The 21896-nt window shown below is 43.7% G+C and overlaps 1 protein-coding gene across 1 annotated transcript; it reads left to right on the forward strand.

Moving 5' to 3' along the window:
- The first annotated feature begins 16048 nt into the window (after positions 1-16048).
- LOC136499988 (uncharacterized) lies at positions 16049-20935 on the forward strand. The gene is made up of 3 exons (XM_066495452.1): positions 16049-19177; positions 19659-19697; positions 20558-20935. Exons 1-3 carry the CDS (start codon positions 16049-16051, stop codon positions 20933-20935), a joined length of 3546 nt encoding a protein of 1181 aa, XP_066351549.1.
- Positions 20936-21896: the final 961 nt, after the last annotated feature.

A 21896-nucleotide genomic window follows, 5' to 3' on the forward strand; every position in this document is an offset into this window, starting at 1 on the left:
CATGGCTATGTGCACCACCTCCTTTAACTAGATGCGACGCTTAGCGTCAAGTCGCTCATTGCACAGAGCGTCCGGTCATGATCAAAATCTACACCAAGAGGTCTAGGGAATGACCTGATGTGTCAGATCAAACACAAATGGACGCAGCCTAGCATCTGGTCATCCCTATCTTCACTTCTCACGCTGGGATCAAATACCGAACACGTCCGGTATCGATATCGGATGTGTCCGGTCACGTCGAACACTGTCGCTTGAGTCAAGTACCAGACGCATCCAACCACCTCGTGACCAGCGCTTTAAACTCTTTTCTCAACACACTTGCTTCTAAGTGCCAACACCAAAGTGTCTCACCCCTTGTGCACGTGTGTTAGCATTTTTCAAAGCATTTTACAAGGGTTAATTGTTAGCACACTAGGTCCCTAATTCATATGCAAGAGTCATGTCCCTATGGCACTCGATAATCGCTTAGCCAAAGATTTCCCCTCTTTATAGTACGGCTATCGATCCTAAATTACTCACACCATCTATGGTGTCTTGAATGCAAACAAAAATACCTCCTATCATTATACCTTTGCCTTGAGTCTATTTTTGTTTTTCTCTTTCTTCTTTTCCAAACATGAAGCACTTGATCATCTCTTTTGTGGCCATCACCTTCACCATGACCATCATCTAGCTCCACCACTTGGATTGGACTATCTTATCTAATTCACACACTTAGATCAAAGGTTAGTCCTAGGTTTCATCAATTATCCAAAACTAAACTAGGGCTTTCAATCTCTCCTTTTTGGTAATTGATGACAACCTTTTTACAAACATATATATATTATCTTATTTTTCATCACCTAGGAAAAATTATTCCCATAACAAACCATCTCTCAATGACACTGACAAATTATTTTAAATTATATTAAAACTCTATGATAATAAATTTTGTAATTTGTTATTTTAGCTAAGTTTATATATTTTGACTGAAACATTATAAATTCAATATTGGTAGTTTAACTATAAACACTTTAATTTTTACATTAAGCAACAATACTATGATTCTTTAATAGAGAAAACTCAACATCTTAAGTATCTGGTGCATCCTAAAACAACCTTCTATGCTTTGTAGTAACTACAAAAAGAGGTTAGGACCTATAATCCATTTCCTATTCAAATATTGAAGGAATTGTGAGTAAAAGGTATAATAAGAACTAAAGTTGAAAATACAACTACTGATAAGATCAAAAGTTCAAAGCCAAAATATATATAGATTCATGATGCCATAAAAGGAATGCAACAAGATAGATATAACTTCAACTAATGTTTCAAGTAAATACACATGAAAACTCATAGAGGTGCAATGCCAAACATGAAAATACATATAGAGTAAATGTAAATTTATTGCAACCGGATATATATTATAGAGAATCTCAAATGGGGTTTGATTTAGGGAGAAAGAGTAAAGATAATCAATTTGATTAGTTGTATGTACTAAATTTGTCCATGAAACTTTTTAATACTTACTTATAGAAGGATATGTTTGGTTTGGGGACTAGAGAGGATGGGATGGGATGGTCCTAGTTTTCTAGGATGGGATGGTCAGAATTTGTTGTCTGGTTAGAGGGACAAGGCAATCCCTATTTTGTTTGCTCTATTGAGGGATATGGTGGTATGGAATGGTCATGTCTCTAGTTTGGAGGAAGGATGAAGATGGAACAACTGTTATGATTACCCTCCTCATGTTTGCTAGTGAGGTTACCTCCTCAACATTTTCACCTTCTCATTTTCCCTATCTCCTTTGATTTTTGGTACAAAACATTAAAAGTTAACAAAGCACAAATAGCATAAGGTCATTGCACTATACATAATATGAGTCTTGGTAAATAATGCCAAGTATGAGGCTACCGCATAACAAATTTAGTCTTATACAATATAACAAACTCAAGCCAATACATAATAGGAAGTTAAAGGACACACATAATATATAGAGTTCAAGCCTTAGATTTTTTAAACTAATGTTAATTTTTTCATTTGGTGCAAACAAAAGAACCATTCAAGTTATCATTTTACTACCCTAGGAACTTATCAGAAATGAACATAGCTACCCAAATCAATTTATGCTTGAAAGGAAGGTTATAGAATGCTCATCCGATGTCTGGGTTCTTCACCACATGTTGGAAGCAGACAGATATGTGAGTGGCCTCAAAACATAGAAGGCTAGTCAATATTTCAAATAAATTTTCTAGTAATAAATCATTGGTGGGGTGGTAGGGGTGGAGCAAAGACCTCTATAGCCATGATAATGTTATCACCAACACTTTTGAATGCAACGATCAATCCATCATTGTCACCGACCTTAGCTTTATTTGACTTGCCTGCATAGGATGTAGCCTCATGATCACTAGGACAGGTAGTGGCATCACTCACACCATTTGCATTCATGTCTTCATTTTCTATATCAACATCTTCTATACATAAAGCTGCATTGGAATACCTTGCAAGCATTCATGTAGTCATGCTATTCCCAAATATGGTTTGCGTCTTAGCATAGTGCTCAAGAGGTTTGTTCAAATAGTCATCATCATCATTGTGAGCCTATAATAAAATATACAACAAACAAAGTATGAGAAGAGCATGCAAGAAAAAATGATTAAGCAAAATTATGAGCTCCATGCTGGACATAAATGCTTAAACAAAAATATGAATCAGTGGCATGGCACATCATAAGGAATGAAAAAAGTTGAGAGAGATACATATGGTCACATAGTTATTGTATTGCTCCTCATCAAGAGTAATAACGGAATTGACATCATTCCAACCAATAACACTCAGTTTACTAAGCTTGTCTAACTTCTGAAAATTTATGACTCCGCGTCTTCAAATAATTTTTAACCTGATTATAATTGAACATAGTACTGAACTTTTCATTGATAGTTTTAACACCATTGTTGAGGTGGACTTTTATAAATCTAGATGATATCCTAGTGCCATGAGCCACCATATTGGCTAGGTGAGAGCATGAAGGACTATGCTAATGCCCTGTAGCATGGCCACTAATTCCCCCATGCCTATAAGCGCTTTTTTTAATTTTAACCCTTTTTTGAATATAATTTTAAATCTAACATTGTCGGGTTTTTTTTAAAAAAACTAACACTTTTGGCCGCGCCTATTGCCCTGGCGCGGCCAAATGCCTGTGTCGCGCCATGCATGGTGGCGTGGCACAGGGCTGACGTGGCATGGGCCGGCTGGGGGGCGCTGACGTGGCGGGTCTTGCCGCGCCACCGATCCTGGCGCGGCAGTGCCGCGCCGTGTTGCGTGGCGCGGCTGGACCAAACATACCGCACGAGCAGCCACACCACCTGGCCGCTGCGCCTGCCGTCGGTCCGGGCTACCTGGATGGTAGAATCGAAACGCGTTGCGCTCGTATTTTGTTGATTTTTTTCATGGCCGAATAGAGAATTTGATAAGCCAATGATTAGTTTTTCGTCTTTCATAATACGGTTATGCACCATTTTAACTAATCAATTACAAAAAAAATTGCCACCGGTGTCTAAATACGCCGGGACTGCTGGTTCCCGAATGCAGGGTACTTAATCTCGCCGGCAGTGCTGTCGGCCCTCAAAGAAACGAATAAGAAGCAAGTTGACAAGCTGCCACATAACATATTCATTGTTTTGACATAAGTTTGACATAACATAACTAAATAGCCCCGCAAGTTTCGGATGCCAATATTCATTTGACCTAAATAAACTAAGACCCCAGGAGTGTAAGGATCCCTCGGACGTCTCTGTCTCTTCGGATTTGTTGGCAACACATTGGGAGTGTAGCCAATATCGGTATGGTCGCGTCGACAGTGCGTACGACTCGTACCCTGCAGGTATATGATACGCACGATTACTTATAATTCTTTATGATCGTTAGTTCATGGAGCCTACGTATTAAAACAAACTATCTTTGTTAGTACCTGTGAGGCTCCTTGGGTGTCAAACGGGGCACCACCTAGCTGAGACATGCTGATCTCGTCCTACAGCCATTCGTCCCACTGGTCGTGCTGTCCGCGGAAGCCCGGGGGTTCGTCGTCATCGTCATTGTCCTCCTCCTCGTCCTCGGTTGCAGGGTCCTTCCCAGCGCTATGATGTGGTGGTGTACGCACCGCGGAAGTGGCACCCTGCGTCATCGGCCGAGAAGAGGCAAGGACACCTCTGCGTCGTTGTTACTCAAGATGTGTGCTCGGTGCTGGTCGTCGTACTCCACCTCCAGAATAGGGTACAACGGGTGCTGCGTGGGAGGGGCCATCCTATTACAAATTGATAAACAAAGCGTTAGAGTATTCAAATTAACAAAATTCAAGTTAACATTAGTAAGTTCACAAACAAATCACAAACAAATTCACTAACCTAACTAGCCTAAATCTCTAAACCCAAAATCCTAACTATACTAGATAATAAATACATAATCAATCCATATAAAACTTTGGTTCTAAAATTACAAGTAATCTCTCCGTCTCAAAATAAAGACACATCTTGCTTCTCGAGTAGTCAAATATGTTTAAGTTTGATCAAAACTAAAAAAAATGGTATCAATATTTCTATCTCCTAATAAGTTTATTACAAAAGTATACTCCATGCTTAATGTAATAGTACATATTATGTGTCATAAATATTAGTATGCTATTATATAAATTTGGTCAAAGACACTAATAGTCAATGAAAATAGCCTCGATGCCCCTACATGCTCCTAAAAATGCTAGCACTAACAGACCATCATCAACTCTTTTGCTTCTGCGACGACCGCTCGAGGATTACGAGGGCACGTGGGGTACCATAGGGATACAAAAAATACTAACTATACTAGATAATAATAAAAAAATATGAAATCAAGAGGGAGGTACCTTAGGAGCGGGCGGCCTTGACGTGCCGGCGTTCGTGGCACGGCTGGCTAGGGTGCTGCGCGACGGGAGTGGCCGGGCACGGCAAGGGCGAGCGGCCAAGGCCGGGCCGTGCGGGCGCGGGCGGGGCGAGGCGAGGCCGGGCGGGCGCGTGCGCGGCATGGCCGGGCGGGCGCGGGCACGTGCGGCCGCAGGCAGGGCGCTGGCGGCGGCCTTCGGGCGGGCGGGCAGGGCAAGGGTGCGTGCGGGCGGGCGGGCTCGCACGCGGTATATATCTAGTCCTGCTGCGCCACAGATCAGGGCGCGGCACTGCCGCGCCAGGGTCGGTGGCACGGCAAGACCCACCATGTCAGCGGCCCCCCAGGCCGGCCCACGCCACGTCAGCCCTGTGCTGCGCCACCATGCATGGCGTGACACAGGCATTTGGCCGCGCCAAGGCAATAGATGCGGCCAAAAGTGTTAGTTTTAAAAAAAAAGACAGTGTTAGATTTAAAATTATATTCAAAAAAGGGTTAAAATTAAAAAAATCACCTATGACATATAGGCACAAAAAGCAAAAAAAAATAGCAAGTGAAGCAAATACCATTCTTAAGAAAAATATCTTTCAACAATCCATGCCCATATAAGCTAATTTCACCAAGTAAGTTGTCCAAATATATTCCATTATATTAGTTCTAGTTCTGTAGGACTTAGGGGTGGGCTTGCCGCTCCCCTTCTCATCCCTATATGTGAGTTGGCTGGTCCTAGGTGCTCAAAGTAAACAACATGAGTAAATGTTGATCTGCTTAGTTCATTAGAATAACTTAGTGTTATCCTTCAAGTACCCTCTCTACCCACCTATCTATCTTAGTGCCCTCATCTTCATATATGTCTGTGTTAGATAGGCTCTAGAAGACCTTGCTTTACTAATAGGTAGGGCACATTATATTTATTCTTTTTCCCGCTTACCCTCATGTTTAGATTATTTGGTGAGTAACACTGTCCTAACACATAGTATAGCATAGTGCCACATCGGATAATCCGGTGGCCTTGAATCAACTACTTCGGTGTACTTCAAACTTGAATTATGGCTCTATTTGAAGTATGATCTAGTTCAATTCGACTTCTTTGAGATTCTAGACTTATCCTCTATCTAATCTAGCCACTCTTAATCCATTTTAGTTAGAGTAACTCTCACAAGGCACCTCAATGTTTCTTGCCTCAGACTTTTGATCAAGTTACTAATCTTGACACCTTTAATAGATTGGTCAAAGAAAAAAATAAATCCTAACGATAAGTCTAAGTGCCTTCAAGACTAAGTAGTCACACTTAGACACTACCGTGTATTTAGCCTTCACGAATACTATTGCGCCATGCTCGGAAACTAGTCACCGGGGACCAAGAAAACCAATTATTGACCAAAATGTGACTAATGCTTTGTTATTAACCCTACAAAACAAGATTAGCTCCATGTACTTACTCAAACTAGCTGTCTAGATGCCTTTACACTTCCTTGAGTGAACACCTGATTCAAGTTGATTGTTTTCACACACATCAGCCGCTGAACCTTAACGTACACTAACTGGCACATATATATAACTAATCGCATCTTTGCGGTGCTCGCACCTCTATATATGGTCGCAGACACCCTTCTCAAATGGAACCCAAGGAGACTTCAGAAGAGTATAGCTCTCCATATAGCGCTGATCATATCCATCCTCTCTTCCACTCCTAGTCCTAGCTAACATATTCACATGGCTAGTTCCAAGGTTGTGTGCGCATGCATTCTCACCATTCTTGTCATCTCAAGCCAGGCTGACGCGAGGCGGCTGGTGGCTGCGACGTGCAACGGGAAGGAAGGAGCATGCAAGGGTGGCATCTTCGTCGAAGGATATGGAATCTTCAGTGCAAAGCAAAAAATGGCCACTGCGACGAGCACTGAGCAAACCGGCGAGGGCATGCCGGCGACGACCACAGGACTCCCGGCCTACGGCTCCCGGCAACAGTCCCCGGTATCGGCAACAAAGGGAAGATCAACAACTAGTTTGCCGTGTTCTTATCTGTGTTCTTATCTAAGGATCCAATTAAGCTGAGTGCTAGTAGTACACCGTATTCGTTTGTAATTTAGTACTTGCCACTTGCCAGTGCTACCATATTATGTCCATTTCTCTTTTCATTTTGTAGTTTGTGTTCGTCGCTGTGTACAATGTTCAGTTCACTGTGCATTATGAACTTTTGTACTACTGTTTTGTAACCATGATTCGCATAAATAAAGTTCTGCACCCTCTTATGTCAATCGAGACTCATCACGCATATAAACTCCTGTATTGATTCTTTTATAGTTAGCCACCTCACAGTAGATAACTGAAAGAACTATCTAATAAACTCTGACAAATTTTTAAGAGGCAAAAGAGCAAGATCAAAAGGATTTTTTGTATCATTCTCTGTCCCATGCATGTTTTTTGCATGTGGTGGCCCGACAAAGTGAGCTGTGGAGAAGAGGGGAACTTGGAAGACTGAGTAGCTCGATATGGCATTGTCTCTCTCCCTGCCTTGACATTCTCTCTTCTGTCTTGCGTGAAACATTGCCGAATTTGACACCATATCCAACCCATGAAGCTCAACTTGTGGTTTTCTTTGTTACTATACTTTCAGTATTAAGAAATGTTTCCAAAAGTCAGGAATCAGCACATCACAAAATAAGAAGTGGGAATATATTTATGACGGCAGGTTTGCGTGCCCATTCGCACAGATTCGACGTTGCTTAAAATTATTCTCTGCATGCATGGTTGTCGACAAAAAGAAACCATTAGTCCATGATGCTCTGATCACAGTTTAGTTTAGAAGGACTGCGCAAAACATTCAGTTGTGGAGGACGTATCTGAGATAAGTTTATAATGCTGACATTTCTATGCTGATGCCGTGGCGGCGTCACTTCTAGTCTAGGTATTTATATATCATGAGATAGATAGAGATCTGTCTTAACTGCTAGTTGGCACTCATTTTCAGGGTTCAAAATTTCACCCGTGGCCGAGTTTACCGGTGAGTACTGAGAAAAAAATATAGCCAACGGCAGAAAAATTGCAGAAACCTTGACTGCAATTTTCAGAAATATCAGCCGTTTACCGTTTCCAAATTTAAATTTGCTTAGAGCTTTGAACGGTAAAAGGTCGAGAGATCCTAGGCACCTCGGCAAAACTATTTGGAACCGGGGGATGAAAGAATTAAGGCCGTGTTTGAACAGTATACACGGCCGCGATTCTGTGCTTGCAGTGTAAACTTCGAATTTTTTTCGCCTGTGCAGTGAAAAGAAGCAGACTAAACGCAGGATGTTTGGCAAGATTATTTTGATTTCTCGTGTATAATCGACGCAACACAGTCCCAAACAGTGCCTAAGTCCTCTCGGAAAAAAAATATTAAGTCCACATTTGCCCCTCAACTCTCTAATTTGTACAATTTTGATCCCCCACCTCAAACTTAATACCATTTGGTTTGGGTAAGCCAACTTTCAGTTCCATTTGGTTTTCATCCCTGTGAGCGGTTTAGGGTTGATGGCATTGTTTTTTGAATTTAAATGGGGAAGAAAATACACAACACCTCTGAAATTTTGAAAAGTTTAGGCCTTCTTCGGAATGGGTGATTTTTTTCTTGTTTAATGTCTTTTTCCTATGAAAATAAATTGATTCCTATAAACTTGTTGTACTTGTGTGATTTCTATAAAATTCTTGCGTTCCAAAGCAGCCCTTAGAGATGTTATGAGAGACAACAAATCACACAAAAATGATCATAGCCCATAAATCAAAAGTTATAGAAGCTTCAATAAAGAGCTAATAAATCTAAAAATTTGAAGAAAGCTTTAGAAAATTCCAAATATACATCATGTCTTCAATGACGACCACTACGATTTTAAAGTCAACCCACTTTTTTTATAGAGGTAGTCGAAAAATGTCTGTATCTTTAAAAATACCTGGTGAATTTCAAAGGTGGCCGACCCATGCATTTTTGAAAACATATGCCTCCTTAACTCAATAAACAGAGACAAACCTCTTAAAATGTCCTATGAAAATAGAGCCTATTTTCAAAGGTGAACCTCTTAAGAGGTCCACCTAATAAATAAATAAATGAGGCTAAGACCCAGTTGGCCCATATATACCTAACATATCTTCTCTTCTTACCCTCACCCTCAACAGTACTTCTCTATCTGAACACCCTCTCTAACTCTCAATCTCCTCGACCTCGGGCCAAGGGGCATAAGGCTCTAGATATTTTTGTGGGATTTCTTACATCCCAAAATACCTCTAGTATTATTTTTTATTTATTTTTGGGGCATTTAATTGTTCTGAGCACGCTTTGGTACGAAAATAAAAAGAAACAAATTTTGAGGTACCCAAACTAAGGAATTACACTACAGTAATTTCAATGGAATCTGTTCATTTTCACGTAAAAAACATAGAAAATAGGAAAATTTCCTACGATCCCCAAAAGGTGCCTAACCGGTATTTGAGCTGTTGATAAGATTAGATAAATTGGAGGGTTGAGGTGCTAAATATTGATTTAAACCCTGCCAACTCTCAGTTATCTTGGTCTAAACTAGTATTTCAACTTCATCTGATCTCTGCTATTGTGTCCTGTCATTGCACAAGACCACTTCGCAAAGGAAGGATCAGTATAACACCAGATCTTTAGAACTAAGAGAACCGCGCCAGGCGTGCCATGCTTGCACATGCCTGCTGCTGCTCGTTGGACGGTGGACTACACCACATCGATCAGATCAGTCTGGCAAGCCGCAAGGCGCGCGCATGCACAATAATGCACGTACCTCTCCTGACACGCATGGCGATCCTCTGATCCATCCGATCCTCGCGATAAGATCTCTCGCAGTCGCAGTAGTAGTTCAGAGAACCAACCAACCATGAGATTCCTCTCCACTCCGCACTCACTGCTGCTTTCCCGTTCCATGTGATGTACCAGATCGCCCAAGATTCCTGGCAAGTTCGCAGTGTCCCTGGGAATATTCTAGCGCCATGGTCGTCGTCTTGATTGTCCTAGCCGGCCGTCGCCCACATTCAGATTCTTCAGTGGCTGGCCAGAGCGTCCAGCCGGCGCGAGCTCGTGCCGAGGTCTGCGCCTCCGCCGAAAAGGCAGGTAAAAAGAGCCCTGCCGGCCGCCGCCCCTGGAAGCCTGGATACTCCCTTAACCGTTGGTGTGTGTGTGTGTTGCGTGCAATGCAACCTAGTACGCGACATGATTGGGCGCACAAGCCAAGTGAAGGCCTCCATTATTGGTGGGCATGCATGCGGGTGCGGGCAGTGAGCTAGTGCTGCAGTGCAGTGCAGCAGCCTGCTGGCGAGCAAGCGACGGCGGTGCATGTGCTTGCCTTGGTACTTATCTCGACACGGAGTTTGCAAACTTTTGGCATGTTTGACAGAGCCCCACCACTCAAAAAATGAACTTAGATCCATGGAGCAGCTTCACTAGTGGATATGAGATCCACCATGGATCTATCAGGAAATTGTTTGGTAACATAGTAGCTCCATATTCACGAAATGAGGTTTTGGTTGGAATGGACTACTTTGCCCTTGGGATAGGCCCTACATGTCAATGTCTGTGATCCATTAAAAATATTTAAAAAAGCTTCTTCCTAGCATCGTGATGGCCGCCTTGGACGGGCCCTGGTGTTGCGCGAGCTCCTCCCGGCGCCACCCTCGGACGAGGCCGCCGGCCGCGAGGGCTGCGAGCTCCTCCCCACACCGCCCCCGGACGAGGCCGCCAACTACCAAGGCCCCCGGCCACGAGCTCCTTCCCACGCCAGAACCTGTGGCAAAGAAGATGCGCGGATTTTTTTTTTCCCGTAGCTGTTCGGACGAGTGGGGAAGAAAGGGAATAGAAAAGAACTAGTACGAGAAGCGAGGTGTGTAGCCAGTGGCAATGGTCAGTAATTTCCATCCAACTCCAAGAAGAGGTACGAAATAGCCTTTCGTAGAGCACCCCTGGAGGAGCTCCACCAAAATGTGAATCTAGCCCCAAATCCCTATTGTGGTGAATCCGGATTTCGTTGAGCTAGAGTGTTTGGGTAACTTTTCGTGGCGTGGAGTTGTTTTTGGCAAATCTGGAACACGTAAAGCTATGCCATTGTGTCTATTGAGTTCGCTTAAAACGCTACTTCATCCTTTCTAAGTTTTAAGTTGTTTTGGTTTTCCTAAATTTTATAAGTGATTAAAAAGAATTAAAATCTCACTTTTGAGAAGTCAAACAATCTCAAGAGCATGTGTGGGACCGCTTAAAATTGGATAGATCCGGAGTCGCCCCACTATGAGAATCCAAAAAATCCCGTCAAACACCTTACCGGAATCGATGATTCTTTCCACCACTGGAGACACAACGAGCGCTCTGTGTTTTCTGTGCTGCGGGGTGGAGGCCGCGGTACCGATACCACAGTCCAAAACACGCCCTAAGTTTAATGAGATTATATAAAATAGTATCAATGTTTATACCTTTAAATTGATTTATTAAGAAAATATTTATAAGTATGATTAGATTAACTATGAAATATATTTTCTTACTCTAATATAATCTACTCCTGAAGTAAGATTTTTCTTCTTTTTTTATTGAGGGAGTATTCAGATAGAGACATAGAGTAGAGGTGCCGAACTGCCAAAGAAAGGTGTGAGTTGACCACTGGTACGTATGGATCGATATGCTCCTCAAGTGGAGGATATGCCAATGCCGATGGAATCCTCCTAGTTCAAACTAGGTAGCATCATAGTGGAGGCCCAAACAGTATTATAATAACTTTTTCTCAATATTGTTTAGCACAATCTTGAATCTTTTTCACATGTATATGAATGGTTAAAATCAAGGCGCAATTGGTGTGTTGTTACTTGTTAGCATGCATACTACACGAATCGTATATATTCTTTACATAATATGGAAAACAAGGCCTCGCGAACTATCAAAATGAACAAAGTGGACTTTAGATGGTGGTACGTTTCAGTTATAACTAACTAAACTCGACAATTCGTTTTTTCTATCTCAAATCTAGCTTTAGGTCGTTAGCGAAGGTGGCATATACCTTGTGCCTTCTAGAGTTCTAGCCTTCTAGGCAGGGCTGGAGACCGTTACTTGAAAGTGGGCCTTCCCTAGGTGATATAAATTCCTCAAGGCCTGCTGGCCCATCAAGGCATAGCCCTGCCATGGGTATCATCCAAAGCGGTCAGCCCATTAGATAAGATCCAAATACACTGTTGTAAACTACTGAGTACATTGTAATTCCACTAAAAAAACAAATACATTGTAATCATATGTCACCTATACTATTCAATATCGTAGCTGATATGCTCTTGATATTATTATTTTTTGAGATAGCTCTTGATATTATTTGAGAGGGCAAAAGATGATGGTCAAATTAAAGGAATCATTTCTCATCTTGTGGATGATGGATTGTCTATCTTACAATATACGAATAATACACTCTTTTTATGTGATTTTGAGCAGGCTAAGAATATGAAGTTACTCCTCTGTGTTTTTTGAACAAACAAAAGCGAATTTTTTTGTTTTGGAGAAGCCAAATAGTACTAAGCAGAGTATACTAAACTGTACGGCTGTGATCTAGGCATGTTCCATTCAGGTACTTTGGAGTTCCGATGCACTACCAAAAACTACAAAATTCGAAGTGGGGTGCTATAGAAACCAACCAATTATATCTTCATTAGACAAGAAGAAATTAGCTATCTGTTTTTATTATCCTTCTTAGGCATACGTAGATCAACTTCCAATTTTCCTAGCTAGACCAAATTTCTAGACAACCTCAGACAATACTTTTTTATTGGACAAGTCGTTTAGCTCTCCAAAATACAGACACTCCTCCTTGGCCGAGGCCAGCAAGGACATCTAAGACCAACTCGAGTTTGAGTCTACCTAGGCCTTTAGGACTAGGATGCCCGGATGCATCTGGACTCCGTTTTCAACCATCTACGTATGTCCAGACTTTAATGGGTTATTAGGCCGCATCGTACCTCTCGTGGACTCTTGTAGTTTAGTTCGCCTCAGGTTATGGGCCTGAAAGACAGAAATAGTGGTGTCGCACTTTTATTGTCGAAAGTAGCTCGCTATTTGCCAGGGATTATTCCACACGTATTCAAACCGACTTTACATAAAATCCGCGGTCAGGTTTACTAGTCCTCTATTTTTTTTCAGAATCTCACCTGACATTTTTTTGGAACAAAAAAAAAACCTCACCTGGCATTTGTACAACGATTATTTGATCTTGTGGCGGTTCATCACCTTTTCCCGGTCAGTACAGATGTGCCTCCAATCATTCTTACGGTCTGTAGCGTAAGGCAACACACAATGATTTGAGAAGATTTTAAGCAGCAAAATGGATTGCACCAGAGAGCAATCCACATTTCGCCTTTTGATCCCGATATCATTGTCGTCCCGGACTCTTGAGGGCTGTGGCCATGCTAAACACAGCGCAGCAGTACACAAATGAGCACCGATGAATCAGTGGTAGAGTAGGAGAGACAATGCAAGCTTTTAGGTGCGAAATTTCAGCTGCCACTCGAAGGTGTCAGCAAGGCAGCAGAGGCATGCAGGCAAAGGCAGCCCGGCGAGCTGACAGCTTTTTGGCACATGACTGATTGGACTCTGTCTGCCCGCTTTCATTTCTTCAGGCTTCAGCGCTTGCTCTGCTGCGCTGCGCTGTGGCCACCATTGGCTAAACCTTCTGTGCCAGATACATGCAACTTTCTGCTGCGGAAGCAGGTCGGCAAAGGCGCTTGGTTTGGTGGACCATGAACAATCCTTGGATATGAACTCGGCATGTGTTGGGCGAGTTGGGCTAGCAGATGAGTGTGAGTAGGCGAGTTGACATGTCCTTGCAGATCTGATGTGTTTTTTTGCTGCATTGCTATCACCTCCTTCCTTCCTTTCACTGCCTCATGCTACTGATGGAAAGGGATCGGCTGAGGACATGAGCCAGGCTGCAAGATGAACAATGATTCGTTAACAAAGAAACAAGAGAGTGATTTGAGGGACAATGTGGTGGATTTGAGGGTGATTTTTGAAAACTGTTGGCATAACTGTTTGAGACTGTTTACCGGACAAAACTTTGGTCAGGCTGCTGCTGTGCTCAGCTTTCTTCTTCCGGCGAAAACGGTCGTTGACAGACAGGTGCGGAATTCTGAATTTGTCAGCATGTTAAGGAAATGTTAGCAATACAATTCCGCAGCTCGTGCTGCGATTTGGTTTTTTTGATGTCTAACACTAATGTCTTTTTCCTACAGGCAGAAAGCTACAAGGATGAATAGGAACCCATGTACTATCTGCAAGGAAAGGAAACCATAATTCCTCAATGAATAAATCCTAGCAGTGAGGCATCTGTCTCAACCACTGGTCCACAGTCACCTCCTTCTCCATGAACAGTTTCAATTTTAGGGTGAGGACGCCCCCAACAAACAAAAACCCAATTTTGTGACCTGGAAACAGGCCTCCAAAGTCCAGCAATAATTTCATGAGCATGAGACAACCTGTCCTTTACAAAACAGTCACTCTGTTGCCCCAAATGAAGTCACTAGCTACAGCTGCATTTTGTCTTTTTAAAACGAATCAGACAGAAGAGCTACCGAGACGAAAAATAAATTTAGACTGGGTAATACAACAAGAAACGGCTGCCTTCGATTGTGAGTTTTAGAGTTGAAAAAACACACACAAGCTTTTCTTCTTTTTGTTTTTTTATGAAGCAAACAAAGCTTTTCTTGCAAAGGTGCTAGCACATGATTTAGTCAGGGTGGCACAGCCGGGAGTGATGATTATTTTATGCTCTTTTTATGCGTGAATTTATACAGTACTAGTAGTTTATACTAATCGACAGCTTTCGTTCAAATGCAGAGCAGTTACTTCCAGACAGCTGACGATTCAGTAGTATAACAGCATATGTGCTCATTGGGCTCAGCAAAGCGAGGTCACATGAGAACGGTTAGCCGGTTCCAAAAACACGGTCTCTCTGCCGTCCAATCGGCGGAGACCCACACGTTTGTAAATGTCATTAGGAGCGACAAGCAGCAGTCTTAGCGCGTACGGTCGGTCCTCTTCCTGCTCTTCAGAACAATTAAGCTCAACAACTGTGATGCGGTCTTGTGAATGCCTTTCTCTTGTTCAGTAGCTGCTGCTGGTCCCGCCTTGTGCCATTGGCGCATTGCCACTAGCTGAGCTGAGAGGAGTTTTTTTTGCTTTGGATTCCAGGGGTTAGTTAGGACTTAGGAGAAGGATTCTTGTCTGCTTCCCCGGCCTCTGAATCTCTCCGATTCTACTGTGAAGCCGCCCAGCCGACTTTTCAGCTGCAAAAGCTTGGACGGCTCCAGGTTTTGAATCTGCTTAAAAGGAGCAGCATCTGTAGTGTGTGGTTTCAGAAGAAGACGAGCAGCGTGTATCATTTTAATCGGCAGTGCTGACATTGTTTAATCTGATGGCAGTAGGACATGCATGGATCCTCTGCCTCTTGCCCTCTTGACAGCGCAGAAGGATAGGCTGACACTGCAGTGCGGTGCCTTGAATCTCGTTTAAATCCAACGGCTATGACCGAAACAAATGCTACTGTAATGCAGCATTACACGTAGAAATTAAATTGGGCGAAAGAAGATCTTATTTTCTACTGATACATGTATTTGGATTCTAATTGCTGGAAGCATCCTTACCTAACCAATCTTCAGAGAAGAAAAACTTGTAGCCATGCATGCATGCTTCCAAATGCGACACCCTTTTGTCACCGACGCCAAGGTACTGAACAAGGAAGACTCTGAACCTGGGAGCGAGCCTTCTGGGAGCGAGCATGTTCAGAAGGGGGCGCGGAGCCGCAGGCCCAACTACAACATCTACGGGCTGGACTGGGTGTGAGGAGTTATCGGCCCATCTTCGTTTTTCGCCTTGTTTGTTTGACAGCCCATGAAACGGGAAGGGTGCCGAACGGCTCCTATGTAAGTCTGGCTGGCGAAAAGGAACGCGAGCTTGAACACGTTATCGAACCGAGCCGGTTGGCATCGGCGGCGAGCTCCTGGCGGTGGCCGGAGTCTCGAGTTCAAGTAATCCCCGAGCTAGATTGCCTCACAACTATCTAGTCCGGTTACATCTGGTATCGGAGCCGAGATCCTGGCGCCTCAATCCCACCACCACACGCACCTCACCCGACAATCATCTAGGATGTCGCCTGAGGAACAATTCGGGCAGATTTTGGCCCTACTGAGCGAGAATTCGAAGGGAATATCTGAGCTGAAGCATTCGATGTCTGAGATCCGGTTGGCGAAGGAGGAGATTGAAGCCTGGAAGCCCGAGGTCAATCTCCGCGTCACCGATCTGGAGAAGGCGGTGAACCATCTGGGTGATCGGGTAGAGAAGCTCTTCTCCGACCAGGCCAAGTCACCAGCGACGACGGGAGAGGTCATCAACCCGTCCGCGCACCCCGAGCCCTACTCATCCAAGGGTGGGGCGAGTTTGGTGTCGGGTTCCGCTCATCTGGAACCGTCCCTGTCCGGGGCGACATCAGGGCCAATTGGCCACCGTGAAGAAATTCATCACCGGAGTGCTGGATTTGGGGTGGTTTATACCACCCTGGATCCGCCTCCGGTCACAGGTGCGATGAACCACACTAAATCTTCTTCTGATGTGTTGAATTATGATGGTTCTGTACCTAGTGACTGGCATGCGCGTGCTTTGCTTAGTGCTGCAATGCCCGATTTACCTTTCCCAAAATTTGATGGCACAAACCCTAAGCTCTGGATTAGGAATTGTGAAACCTTCTTCGAAGTTTATCTTGTAGATCCTCGTTTATGGATTCGTTATTCCACTATGCATCTCACTGGTTCTGCAGCTCTGTGGTTCCATACAGTCCAATCCACCTTGAAAACAATGTCCTGGGCAGACTTTGTCGCTACTGTGAGTGCCAAGTTTGATAGGGATGAACATAACCAACTCATGAGGCAATTTTTCCATATTCGCCAACTCACCAATGTCCATGAGTACATAGAAAACTTCTGTGATATAGTCCACCAACTCCTGGCTCATGATCCCAATTTTCCCAGTTCTGTTATAACTAATAGGTTTATAGATGGACTTAAAAGAGAGATAAAATTTGTTATTATGGTCCATAGACCCCAAGACTTGGACTCTGCGAGTTCCTTGGCTTTGTTGCAGGAGGAAGCTCTATTGGATCAACACAACAGCAGCCACAGAAGGGGAGATGCTAATACGATGTACAAGAGATCTTACTCTGAAGGTGCGCGAACCAGTGTGATACCTACTGGCAGTACACCAAGGTATTCTTCAAGTCTCGGTGATGACAAGAAGACGCTAGACTCTACCAGAAGCAGGCAAGGGGATGATAAGTTGTCTGCTCTGAAGAACTATAGAAAGGCCAAGGGGTTATGTTTTAAATGTGGGGAAAAATGGGGTCCTGGCCACAAATGCCAGACGGTGTCTTTACATGCCATGGAAGAAGTTTGCGAGTTTCTGACAGATGATCAGTCAGAATTGCAAGAACAAGTTGATGAAGAGAATGACTCTGGGGAAGATTTAATGGAAATCTCTGTTCAGGCTATGAAAGGCACAGAAGGTATGAGGACTGTCAGACTCAGAGGTTTCTTGGCTAGACAAGAGGTTTTCATGTTAGTAGACTCTGGGAGTACCAACTGCTTCATCAGTGAAGATTTGGCCTCAAGGATTCAAGGGAAACAAGCCCTATCTAACCCTGTTTTGGTCAAGGTTGCAAATGGAAATCTCTTGGAATGCACTCATGAATTGCCAGAACAACTGTGGAATATTCAGGGCATTACTTTCAAGAACTCATTTAAAATTATACCACTTGGTTGCTATGATGTGATACTTGGAATGGACTGGCTTGAGAGTGTCAGCCCTATGCAGATCCATTGGGTTGAAAAATGGTTACAGTTTGAAAATCAGAGCAGAACAATGAAAATTTTGGGAATTCCACCTGAAACTGTTGTGGGACCCCCCATTTCCAACCATCAACTTGATGCCATGGTGAAACATGATGCAATACTACATTTTGTGCAGTTAAGTTCTATGGCAGAGACTGAATCTAGTGAAGCCTCACTGCCAGCAGGTATCCAAGAGCTACTTAAACAATACTCAGATCTCTTTCAACCAATACTGGGTTTACCTCCTAAGAGAGAGAGGGATCATTCTATACCTCTTTTGCCAGGTGCAACACCCTTTAGACTGAGGCCATATAGATACAATCCAAGTCAGAAGGATGAGATTGAAAAACAAATCAAAGAGATGCTGGAAAAGGGTCTTATCAGGCACAGTGTGAGTCCATTCTCCTCTCCAGCTCTTTTAGTGAAGAAAAAGACTGGAGACTGGCGGCTTTGTGTTGATTATAGACACCTAAATGCCATGACAGTTAAGAACAAATATCCTCTGCCCATTATAGATGAACTGTTAGATGAATTGCATGGAGCTTCTTGGTTCTCTTCCCTGGATCTTTGCTCTGGATTTCATCAGATCAGAATGGCTGAAGGTGATGAACATAAGACAGCCTTTGAAACACATAATGGACACTATGAATACCAAGTGATGCCCTACGGAGTGAGTGGTGGACCTGCAACATTTCAAGGGATTATGAACTTTGTTTTGGCACCATTCCTAAGGAAGTTTGTTGTGGTCTTCATAGATGATGTGTTAATCTACAGTGCAACTTGGCAAGAACATTTGCAGCACATTGAGGCTGTTTTCCAAGCTCTTCAACAACACCAGTTATATGTGAAGTTGTCTAAGTGTTCCTTTGCTAAGCAAGAATTGAGCTATCTGGGCCATGTGATTAGTTCATCAGGGGTGTCTACTGATCCAAAGAAGATACAGATTATATCCGAATGGCCTGCACCTCAATGTGTAAAGGATCTTCGAAGTTTCCTAGGAATGGCTGGGTATTACAGGAAGTATGTGAAGAATTTTGGGTTGCTGACTAAACCTTTGACCAATTTGCTGAAGAAAGATGCTGTGTATGTATGGACTTCGGAAACAGAAGCATCCTTTCAAGCACTCAAGACTGCCTTAGTAACAGCACCTGTCTTAGCACTACCAGACTTCTCTAAGACATTTGAATTAGAAACAGACGCCTCTGATAAAGGGATAGGAGCAGTGCTGCAGCAAGGAGGTCACCCTCTAGCTTTTGTTAGCAAGGCACTTGGCCCAAAGGCACAAGGTCTCTCTACTTATGAAAAGGAGTACTTGGCCATATTACTTGCAGTTGATCATTGGAGGTCATATCTTCAGCATTCTGAATTTATAATCAGGACAGACCAGAAAAGTCTGGTACATTTGGATGATCAAAGGTTAACAACTCCTTGGCAGCATAAGGCCCTCACAAAGTTGCTTGGTCTCAGTTACAAAATTATTTATAAACAAGGTAAAGAGAATAGAGTTGCTGATGCCTTGTCAAGGACCAGCCATGCTGCTGATTTTGAGATAACTGCAGTGTCAGTTGTTACCACACCTTGGGTTCAGACTTTACAGGAAGCCTATACTCAAGACTCTGACACTGCCAAGCTTTTGCAAGAGTTGTCTATTCAGTCTCCCTCAGGACACTATACCCTAACTAAGGGAATCATATATTTCAAGTCCAGGATATGGGTAGGGAATGCCACCTCTATTCAACAATAGATTCTATTTGCCTTACATGCTAGTGCTGTAGGTGGGCACTCTGGGTATGAGGCTACGTACCACAGAGTCAAAAGGCTCTTTGCTTGGCCTCAGTTGAAGCAGTCTGTTAAAGAGTTTGTGGCTCAATGTACAGTCTGTCAACAAGCTAAAACTGAAAGAGTGGCTTCTCCAGGTTTATTGTCTCCTCTCCCTATCCCTGATGGCTCCTGGAAGACAATTACAATGGACTTTATAGAGGGACTTCCCAGATCAAATTCCTTCAACTGCATCATAGTGGTGGTTGATAAGTTTACAAAGTATGCCCACTTCCTTCCATTGTCTCACCCTTATACAGCCCTACAAGTTGCAGTTGTGCTCATGAACAATGTGTTCAAGTTACATGGCCTGCCACAAGCAATAGTTTCAGATAGAGATAAGATCTTTACTAGCAATCTGTGGAGGGAGTTGTTCAAATTACTTGGGACAGAGCTACATATGAGTAGTGCTTACCATCCCCAGACCGATGGGCAGACGGAAAGGGTTAATCAATGTTTGGAGACCTACTTGAGGTGTTTTGTCCACTCTTGTCCCACCAAATGGTCTTCTTGGTTATCCTTAGCAGAGTTCTGGTATAACACCTCATTCCATTCCTCTCTTGGCAACACACCTTTCTTTGTGTTATATGGACACCACCCTCAACAGCTGGGAATAGAAGCACCATGTGCTAGCAATAATTCTGATCTGAATACTTGGCTCCAAGACAGAGAGTTGATGCAGCAACTAGTTCAGCAACATCTGCTGAGAGCACAGCGTAAAATGAAGTTTCAAGCTGATAAGAAAAGATCCTTTCGCAGCTTTAATGTGGGAGATTCGGTCTACGTCAAGCTACAGCCATATGTGCAAACATCTTTGGCTAACCGGTCTTCTAACAAACTCAGTTTTCGATTTTTCGGACCATTCACAGTGAAGGCCAAGATTGGGGATGTCGCTTATCAACTCCAACTGCCTGAGGACTGTTTAATTCACCCAGTTTTTCATGTCTCACAATTGAAGCAAGTTGTTGCCCCTGATGTGGTGGTTAGCCAGGACCTGCCAGACCCATCTTTGCACTTTCAGGTACCTCAAGCTATTCTGGACCGCCGGCTGCATCTACAGAACAACTCTCCAGTACCACAAATCTTGGTCCAGTGGTCCAACCTTTCTCCAGAGCTCTCTACATGGGAAGACGAAGAAGCACTCAAGCAAGAGTTTCCTCGTGCACCGGCTTGGGGGCAAGCCGTTGTTAAAGGAGGGAGGGATGTCACCGACGCCAAGGTACTGAACAAGGAAGACTCTGAACCTGGGAGCGAGCCTTCTGGGAGCGAGCATGTTCAGAAGGGGGCGCGGAGCCGCAGGCCCAACTACAACATCTACGGGCCGGACTGGGTGTGAGGAGTTATCGGCCCATCTTCGTTTTTCGCCTTGTTTGTTTGACAGCCCATGAAACGGGAAGGGTGCCGAACGGCTCCTATGTAAGTCTGGCTGGCGAAAAGGAACGCGAGCTTGAACACGTTATCGAACCGAGCCGGTTGGCATCGGCGGCGAGCTCCTGGCGGTGGCCGGAGTCTCGAGTTCAAGTAATCCCCGAGCTAGATTGCCTCACAACTATCTAGTCCGGTTACACCTTTGTTCAGTATTGCATGCAGCCTATGACTGACTGTGTCTGCTAGGATATGTGCCACTGTCCGCGTGTGGACCATGTCACATGGACACTGTGAGGACGTAACGAAATTTTGTCGACAAAAAAATTTGGGATTACTTGCTACCTCCGCGACCGGCATGTGCCTCCCCTCTTCAGAGGTGAGAATTGTCTAATCTGATTTAATGAGCACTACCAATCCAAGTTAAATGCCTCGCAAAAAGCAAATGATCAACCACACACACACAAAAGCACGTGAAGCATCGACTTTAGAAGTTAGAACGTACGGCTGCTTATCCTGATTCAAAAGCTTATCCTATATCCAAACATACAATCATACATGCGTGTTTCAATTTCTTTTCCTGTTCAGATTTTATGCAGCAGATAATCTTGATGGATCATTTTTGCCGTCTGCGATATAATGCAAAAAAAAAAAAAAAAAAAAAAAAAAACAGACGCTTTTCACCTGCCTCTGCGTTCCCTGTCCGCTTGTAATCTTGCAGGCAGAAGACGTGGTCTCGTGGAGCACAATTCGACACGGCCGCCACCTTTGCTAAAGGTTCCTGCAGTGTGGTGGCCGGCTCAAGCTCAACGGTCGCATGAACACCACCAAAAGGTTTAATATCTCACGTGGCCGCGAGCCTGGCGTGCAGCGGCGGCCGGCCGGCCGGCGACAAGTGCGTCTTTATTTCACATGCATTGATCGACCGATGG

This window comes from Miscanthus floridulus, chromosome 13, assembly GCF_019320115.1.
Source record: "Miscanthus floridulus cultivar M001 chromosome 13, ASM1932011v1, whole genome shotgun sequence".
Lineage (NCBI taxonomy): Eukaryota > Viridiplantae > Streptophyta > Magnoliopsida > Poales > Poaceae > Miscanthus > Miscanthus floridulus.

Bases quoted from the DNA above. Each gene is read 5' to 3' on its own strand.
- LOC136499988 (XM_066495452.1), top strand. From the start codon at position 16,049: ATGTCGCCTGAGGAACAATTCGGGCAGATTTTGGCCCTACTGAGCGAG. The intron at 19,178-19,658 runs GTACATTTGGAT...CTCAATGTACAG, and splicing joins GGACAGACCAGAAAAGTCTG to TCTGTCAACAAGCTAAAACT. The intron at 19,698-20,557 runs GTTTATTGTCTC...TCACAATTGAAG, and splicing joins TGAAAGAGTGGCTTCTCCAG to CAAGTTGTTGCCCCTGATGT.